At 40.0% G+C, this 9,166-nt stretch overlaps 1 protein-coding gene across 1 annotated transcript; it reads left to right on the top strand.

Moving 5' to 3' along the window:
* Positions 1 to 150: 150 nt before the first annotated feature.
* Positions 151 to 8,181, top strand: LOC308106071 (tetraspanin-7-like; the record flags this gene model as incomplete). Its single annotated transcript, XM_080457079.1, has 6 exons — positions 151 to 219; positions 474 to 569; positions 728 to 883; positions 4,426 to 4,509; positions 5,875 to 5,960; positions 6,055 to 8,181. 5 exons carry the CDS (start codon positions 151 to 153, stop codon positions 5,941 to 5,943), a joined length of 474 nt encoding a protein of 157 aa, XP_080313205.1. The 3' UTR covers positions 5,944 to 5,960; positions 6,055 to 8,181.
* Positions 8,182 to 9,166: the final 985 nt, after the last annotated feature.

The following is a 9,166-nucleotide window of genomic DNA, read 5'->3' as shown; positions in this document are numbered from 1 at the left end:
CCCTGCTTCATTCTCTCTCTCTCACACTCTCTCTCTCTCTCTCTCTCTCTCTCTCTCTCTCTCTCTCTCTCTCTCTCTCTCTCTCTCTCTCTCTTTCTCTCTCTCTCTCTCTCTCTCTCTCTCTGACCCTCTCTCTCTTTGCAGTATGCCATGTTCCTATCTCTGGTCTTCTTGGCCGAGCTAGTGGCTGGCATTTCCGGATTTGTGTTTCGTCATGAGGTCAGTTTTCACCACGTAACTTTGACACAACATTCTCAGACAAATTGTGAAATGATATGACTCACTGTGTGTGTGTGTGTGTGTGTGTGTGTGTGTGTGTGTGTGTGTGTGTGTGTGTGTGTGTGTGTGTGTGTGTGTGTGTGTGTGTGTGTGTGTGTGTGTGTGTGTGTGTGTGTGTGTGTGTGTGTGTGTGCGCGTGTGTGTGCGCGTGTGCGTGTGTGTGCGTGTGTGTGTGTGTGTGTGTGTTTTTTTAGATAAAGGGAACCTTTCTGAGAACGTACACCGATGCAGTGCTCAACTACAATGTTAATGATGAGACAAGCCGCTCTGTGGACAATTTGCAGCGCAACGTAAGTTCCACAAATCACCATTAAATGATAACAACTGAAAACCTACAACAGCATCAAAACAAAACCATAACAATCAATAAACTCTGCTCTCTCTCTCTCTCTCTCTCTCTCTCTCTCTCTCTCTCTCTCTCTCTCTCTCTCTCTCCATCCCTATCTAGCTGCGTTGCTGTGGGGTGTATAACTACACTAGCTGGTTTGCGAGTGTGTATTACCCAGCCAATGGCCTTCCTCCAAGCTGCTGCTTAAACTCCACCGACTGCAGCCCAGATGATCTGCGAAACGCGACTGTAGCCCCAAACAAGATCTACCACCAGGTCAGTGTGTGTTTGTGTGCGCGCGAGCGTGCGTGCGTGCATGCGTGCATGTGTGTGTGTCTTCATCTATCTGTTAGTCAGGCTGCCCGTCTGTTCATTTGTCATTGGGCCTGTTTGCCAGTCACTCTCTCAGCTTGAAAGCAGGCCCAATGGCATTATGTATTCATGAATGTGCATTTCAGCCAGTAATAAATCAAATCCTGTCATACTTGTTCAAAGTGTGTTTTCTATACAGTATAAGTGCCACAATCATGCACTTCACACATAACTTGAATAACAAATGGAAAGGAGAAGCAAGTTATAATATGTAAACCATATTAGAGAGCCCAAAGAGAGACTATACAGAGTGAAAAAGGACAAACCACTTGTTTGGTTAGTATATTAGTGGCATGTGGCTTGTCTCAATATATGTTTTCATCTGTCTCATAATATATGTTTTCATCTGTCTTTCAAGGACAACAATAGCCTAAATGGTATTGTGAAAGTCTGCTCTAAGATAATTCGAGATCAGCAAAGAGGTTTTTCTTCCTTTGGGAGAAACAGGTGGCCCAGAAAGCAAAATGAATTATAAACCAATTTCAACATGTTCTGTCCAGTGAATTCACAGTAATGCCCCCAGGTCTTGTAGGTCCTTAGGAACACACACTGCTACACCAGGGTTGGGCACAAGATCTACTGTACCACTTAGCCATTTTCCAAGGCTGGTGAGATCTACCATTGCCAGAATGTGAGAAGTCTTATTATAGGCTTCTAATTAGAATAATGTGATTAATATGAATAATAGGCGCATGATACATTCTGAAAAAAACGATCAAACAATAATGCAAAAATAATTGATGGGACTTATTATAATACAATATGACAGCATGATCCAGTTTAATGTTCGGTACAGTGCACATATGGTTGAGATTTCAGTTCCTTCTTTCTTTTTCTCAGTTCACTGTCGGCTAGAAAAGTCTTGTCAAATGATTTGTGGCTTGTCAGAAAGCATCTTTCCAAGTTCCCTTTCTTCGCCATCGTTGAGCAGTTGTTGCTGATGAGATAAATACTGTATATTATCCATTCGACATGAGGAAAGCACAATTTTCTTCCCATTTTGCGTGAGCATTGTATGTCTTCTGACTCATGGTGTCTGTTCCCCAATTCATTTTCAATACGGTTGCCCATAGTTCTAAACAGGTAACTGGGGTTCACATTGAAACCAGCAAACCTGAGCATGATTGGATGGGGGTGTGATTTCAATGAATTTGATGATGATAATGATGACCCAATGTGATGAGTAGCCTATTTGAACAGAACTGGCAGGCTGCTGTGCCAATTTTTGTAATAAATCTAGCTATTGAATGATAATATATTGCTTAGTTGAAGCAAAATGACATGATGGCTACCTCTGGCTGCAGCCCCAAACTGTGTTTATAGTTTGAACTAATCATCAACAATAAATAAGACAGATTAGATAAACACACAAACCAAAATAGTCTAAATCGTTTAATTAAAGTATAGCCTTGTGTCTATGTCCTGTAAGCCCCCTGCTGTGCAGTGGTCGTCTTTGTATTGCTATGACTTCTCAAATGACCCACAGTTAAGCGTGACAGCGAATGTCAAGCTCTATTCTTAGCACCATACCACATAACAAGTTGGGAGATCAATAAGTAACAAGTTGGGAGATCAGTCGGTGTGAAAAAGTTTCTGAATGCAACTGTCTCCACACCGCATCAACGGCTATAGTAGTAGGTGCTAAAAATATGTCTTGAAGTTCGCTTTTCAACAACAAATCAATTGAGAAATCCTAGCAATAAAGATGACCCCTGCACGGCAGGGGGCCTACAGGACACAGGCATATGAACTTGATTCAGCACTGCCTTGTTGCAGTAGGCGACTGTAGGTGCACCATGCACCTGCAGGAGTTTAGATCCCATAGCCGGAGGGGAATTCGCCCCCACCCAATCATTGCTGTGATTGGCTGAGCCACAACCAGCCCCATTTCACTAGGAAATACGTCACAATATGGTCGCAAAAAAGCCATTTCAGCTGGTCTCTAAGGCTTGCAGGTAACCCATTCCACAACCACTAATGTCTGGGGTTCCTCAAGGGAGCATTCTATAGGTTCTCTTTTCTTCTTACATGTTAATGACATGACGTCGGACTGTGATTGTAAGTAAAAAAGTAAAACGTCCAGCTAAAATATCCACTTTTATAGATCGAAGTGCTCTTGAAATATATATAAATTACAATATATATAACAAATAAGCTACAGACCTTGCAGTATAAATTGGTCATTTTCATCCTTACACTCCACCCCAGAACACATCTCCTCCCTGCTCATTTTATTAGCCTCAAGAGGGTCAGAGTGGAGGAGAGGGTATTAAAATGTGTGTGGCCCACAGGATTGTAAACAAGGTGGTAACCAAATATCTAGTCTAGCGTATTACTTTTCTAAGCTTAGTGATGTACACAGTTGTTCCACCAGAGGGAGCTACAGACTTTGTACCTACCAGATTCAAAAGCTGTATTGGTCTCTGAGCAAGACAGAGATAACCTGTAATGCCATACTCTCTCCAGACAGTTTATTACCTGGAATTCTTTTGTTTTCCATTAGACCTAAAGCGTACTGACTCTGTTTGGCCAAGATGGAGAGACAACTTATTGTCCAATAATCAGATTCTCATTAATATTTTAAACTATTTTTTGTAACTGTTCTCCCTTTCATTTATCATAATGAGAGACTAGAAGAGCTGAACCATCAACGAATGGTACAATCACAGGCCAACTTTATGTTGTTTTCATATATTGTAATAAGAAAAGAGGAAAATTGCAATTGCTCAATATTGATTCATTTAACATTTAAAATGACGTATTTAAAAGTGTGTTAACAGTATTCCTGAGCTGGAGTCCGCCGTGATGCAACGGCGCTAGTGAAGATTCTCTCTGACCAGTGACATATCTGTAGTTTGCAGTGTTTTCACAATTCACCTTTTGGTATCACCTCAGTTGCTTTTTAACTTTGACAGAGGTGATACAAAAACTTACCAGGTATTGTAGGTTTGCCCAATGGAAATTAGTTGAGTTGAGCAGGTACCATGTAGTGGAAAAGTGTAACAGTCCTTCATTACTTAGGCTTTCAGGCTATTAAATGCAGACAGTAGTGATTTAATATGACTGTTGGATTATTTTTTAAACTTAGTTATTTATAGGAATGTTACTGCTGCTCGTGTTTTTCTTTTATTGACCTATGTATGTTGATCTGCTGCCTCTGACATATGACTACCTTGCCTGTGTGTGTGTGTGTGTGTGTGTGTGTGTGTGTGTGTGTGTGTGTGTGTGTGCGTGTGTGTGCGTGTGTGCGTGTGTGCGTGTGTGCGTGTGTGCGTGCGTGCGTGTAAGCTGCCCGATGAATTGCCCTTTTTGTGATCAATAAAGTTGTCTTGATCTGAATAGAATCTCCCCCCATAATTTCACAGCTGCCCTTTCGTTCGTCCCAATCGTACCTCATTAGCACTTATAATACTTCCATGCACTCTAACCTTTTCCATGTGTTTCAGGGATGCTATGAGTTGGTCACATCGTTTATGGAAACCAACATGGCCATCATTGCAGGGGTGACGTTTGGAATAGCCTTCTCACAGGTGAGATGTGGAAAAAGAAAAGACAAATGACCTTTGCCAATTCTCTGTCGGCTCCTGTATGGCGAGTAAATACATTTACTAAATTTAATACATTTTTAATCCAGTCATATAGTGTTTTGGTGAAATCTGGTCTGCTGTCAAGACTGTTTGTTAAGCCTGAAATACCTTCACAGAATAGTTGCTCAATCAACATGACATTAAATATTACTATGGATCACCAACTTGCCAACCGTAGGTGAATATAAACCCAAACTGTACATTAGCATCTAAAGATGTTTTAATGTAATGTTTTTATACCATAGTTTGCTGGGTTTATTTTTACATTGTTATGACATATTCTAAATTGTCTGATAGATATAATAGTGATGTAATTAGAATTTATAACATTCAACAATTCTTAATTGTTCCAAACATGCACATTACTTACAATTTTAGTATAGTTAAAACCTTCTGTGGTTTTGATAGAATTAGAAACATTCTGAAAATACAAGGTGTCCTCTGTTGCTTATTACAAAGCCTGTTAAAAAGATATTATGACTGATATAGGTGATAGTGATGTCAATAAATAGTATGATTTTGAATATTGTAAACCGTTTTAATCGTTTTAATTTGCTACACCATCGGTACCAGCAGTGCTGTCTTTAATGGAAAATAGAACTGTTTTTTTGTTTGCAGGTGTTGTGTTAGCTTGCTGGAGATTAAGTGCAGAGCCTCTGCTATGGTTTTGATTGATTTGATTTAAATGTGAGGTGCCATTCTGGATCAAATTGGGCCAAATTGGGCGAGAGAAAAATTTAAAGAGGAAGCCATGCATGCTTCCTTTTAATCTCTCTCTCTCACACAGTTGATGCTCTGTTGGTGTATTTTGCCTAAACTTATTCAGAGGACCGGACACAATGAATCAAAAATATTGATTGGGGTGTCATACAAAATTGGAGGGCAGGTTGTATCTGGCCCCCCGGGCAGTAAATTTGAGATCCCTGATTTACATGGACAGCAAAGTCACTGTCACATTGTTGTATGAAAGTTTTGTAGTTTTTTCCATAACAATAAATATGCCTGGATAGTTTTAAGTTACGATCCATGCATTTCCACTTCATAATTAAGTGTAAAACTAAAAACGTGTCTCTGGTCACCTTGAGTAATGTGGACTGGGTAGGTGGAAATTCAATTAATCTTGGGTTCTACCCCTGTATTATACAGTATATTTTAATGTATTTTTGCCCATTTGACTTACAATCTGATCACAGAGGATGCATGTCATTGTCAGGTATCTGTGTGTCTGTGGGTGTCATCTGTAAATAAGAGGCTGTTCAAAATGGAAAATTAACCTTAAAGTTATACAACTGTCTGCCTGTGTTTCAGCTGATTGGCATGTTGCTGGCTTGCTGCCTATCCAGGATCATTACAGCCAACCAGTATGAGATGGTGTAGCTGCTGTGTTAGGACAGGTGAAAGACATTCACACACATACTGTACACATACAAATAAACATACTCACACAAACATATACACACACAATCATAATGGTTACTTTTTCTTCAGAGAGGTGAAGAGGAGAAGACAAACTTGCACCTTGATAGAAGAGGAGGGGGGATTCCTGCGATGCTAGCACACTTCTGAATTGAAATTTGACCTCGCCCTCTGTCTCTCTGTCTGCTGTCTTAATGTAAGATCTCAATGTAACTTATTGTAAAGCACCATTCCTTAACTCACTGCTGTAGCATCCAAGCTTTTGAAACTATACTTTACCTTGCTGCTTGGTGTGTGAGTTGCTCTTAAGCGCCTACTCCCCATCAGCTTTATGTGAGCTGGTGCGCGAGTAGGCGCACCATCACTGGTCTTAGGTCAGCGATTGGAGGCAACTCGACTCCACAGACGAGTGCAGCATGTTCCGCAGACTTTCATCAAGTAAGGTCACTGCATAATCCTTGTACAGATATGACATATTTAAAGCTTGAAAAACGTATTTGAATTGTTCGATTTTGCTCTTGCTCACTGGTGTATATATATATCTATGGTTGTGATTTTTTCTTTTTTTATCGAAAATCTGTCAGTATAGTGACCAGATGTGCGTCGACCACGTGATGGCAACGTCCCAGGATCAATTCCTGCTCGAGATCTGTGTTGCATGTCTGTCCCCTTCTTCTGCCCCCAGATTCCTGTTGCTCTGCACTGTCCTGTATAAAGCAAAAAAACTGCCTAAAAATCATCTGTAAAAAAATTGAGAATCAATATTGATGATGGAATTTTAGGTCTTGACTTACTAAGAATGATTAAAAAACTAAACCGAGCCTACAAGAACAGGGTTAGCAGAGGGAGGAATGTGATCATGTTTAGAGAGCATTTCGATTTTTACAGCCAATGTACATTTATTTTCCTGAATATGCAATTACATAAAGCAATTCAGTGACAGATTAAAATGTGAAGCGATGCATGAAATTGATTGCCACTTTGGTATCACTTCAAGCCTCAATTTGGAATCTTTTAGTGTATCAGTTAAATGCGTGTGTACACGTAGATTCTTCAAATGGTGTTTTGTTAATCGCCATTGCAACTTTTGGACTCTTACTTCTTCGTATTAAAGTTAAAATACACATCCATTTTCTCCCAAGGTTTACAAAAAATGTTAAAATAGCAACCCATTGACCGTTTAAACATACATGTAAAATTGCCCTTACATATGATAAGGTTAATAAAAGCACTTTATTGTAAATTGTGACTATAGTTCAATCAGAATCAGAATTCATATTTAAAACGCAACTTTATAGTTGAAGAGAAGTAGATTTTTCTATCAGTCTGCTTCCTATCTTACAGTATTTGCTGGTGGTGAAGGACATTTTATAATTGATTATTAATGGTTTGGCTCAGAGTTATAAATCATCTTTAAGTAGGCACCAGCGATAGCAATGAAAGGGCAGCCTACTAATAATTACGTTTTTACAAATTTTCTGCACAAACAATACCTATGATTAGTTATATAATATATTAGTTAGCTATTTGGACCTTATATTTAGTCTTCAATATGAAATGAAGCGCATCAATGGTATCATTATCTCTGTAGATACGTAATGGACACGTAATTTATGTCATGTGGTGTTTCTCATTCTAATAAGCTAAATGATATAAGTGTTGTGTCTGAGCTATTAATCTGTTTTCTTGTGCAACAGATTACTGTATAACTTTTGCTGTATATTAATAGTAGTTTACACTGAATCTATTGTTTTACCCAGTGATTTTCTATCTGATTTTGTATGCGCGCGCGTGTGCGTGTGTGTGAGTGTGAGTGTGTGTGTGTGTGTGTGTGTGTGTGTGTGTGTGTGTGTGCGTGCGTGCGTGTGCGTGTGTGTGCGCGTGCGTGTGCGTGTGCGTGTGCGTGTGTGTGTGTGTGTGCACGCGTACGTACGTACCTGCGTGCGTACGTGTGCTTGTGTGACAGTCATTCAGTCTATCAACTTGACTGTGAGAAAGTTTCTGTTTGACAATGTGTGAGTCAGTCTTGATTTCTGGGATGCCTGATTTATTTATTTTTATTTTATTATTCAGACTTGCTATATCATTAAAAGCTTCCTCGATCGCTTAGAATTCTGATAATTTGTTTGTTGAATGTACCTTTGCCACTTTATCCCACTTTTTTCTCTGCCCTTAACTTAATGTAAATACTGAGTTGTAATACCATCCAGCTTACTCATGATGTCACCAGACACTCACAAACAAGAACCACACCATGCTACTATCTGCTGTTGACCAAGGCACCATCAGTGGTCTTATTATCAATAAATATTCACAATAACAATTTAGTGTGACTGGTTGTTCCTGTGTAATGATTTTGTTATGAATTTAGATTGTATTTAATGTACACAGTCAATTTGTTGTTCAAGTTTCACCTTTTGGTTGTATTTTATTAAGGCTATAGTCTTCATCTATTTGTTAAGTACAGGCTATCTGAGAGCGCTCGGGTGGCGCAGTGGCCCACCACCACAGAGGTTGTGGGTTCAAGTCCACCGTGGTGCATCCGGCTTTGTCGAGCGTCTACAGTACACGAACACAATTGGCCTGTGTTGGGGGGAGGGAAGCCGGGCGGGGAGGGTGATATGGGTCATTGCACGTAGGCCTACTCCTACGGGCTGGGGCGGCACCTGTCAGCGGGGAGTGTTGGGCGGGAGGAGTAGGACGAAGGCTCTACGTCCTCCCGGTGGGGGCTCCTCACTGGCAGTGGCAGGTGAGTCATAGGATGCGACAGCAGTGACAACACAGAAATGTGTGTGGGGAGGAATTAATTGGCATAACGACTAAATTGTGGAGAAAAAAAGGGTATAAAATAATTGGCTACTCTAAATTTAAAGGGAAAAAAAGTACAGGCTATCTATTTTCAAGTTGTGTGCTAGTTTGCGTATCGGCTATTATATTTTTATAGGTTCAAATCTTTCCACAAGAGCCTCTGCATATGAACAGTTACAGGAACACTTTTCCTGTTTGAGGTGGCAAATCAATCTATCAAAACCTGACCTTGTATGTTCTCTTTGGCATTTGAATAACAGAGATTGTTTTTTTGAACCGTATTCAGGACAAGGTCTATTTAAGGCTTAGGTTTTAGGCTTAGGTTTTAGAGTTAGAATTAGAGGAGGGCTAAGGTTAGGGTCCAAGGGTTAATGTT

Source organism: Gymnoscopelus braueri, assembly GCF_963280865.1.
Source record: "Gymnoscopelus braueri genome assembly, chromosome: 18".
Taxonomy (NCBI): Eukaryota; Metazoa; Chordata; class Actinopteri; order Myctophiformes; family Myctophidae; genus Gymnoscopelus; species Gymnoscopelus braueri.
This window is presented reverse-complemented; position numbering and strand designations above follow the sequence as displayed.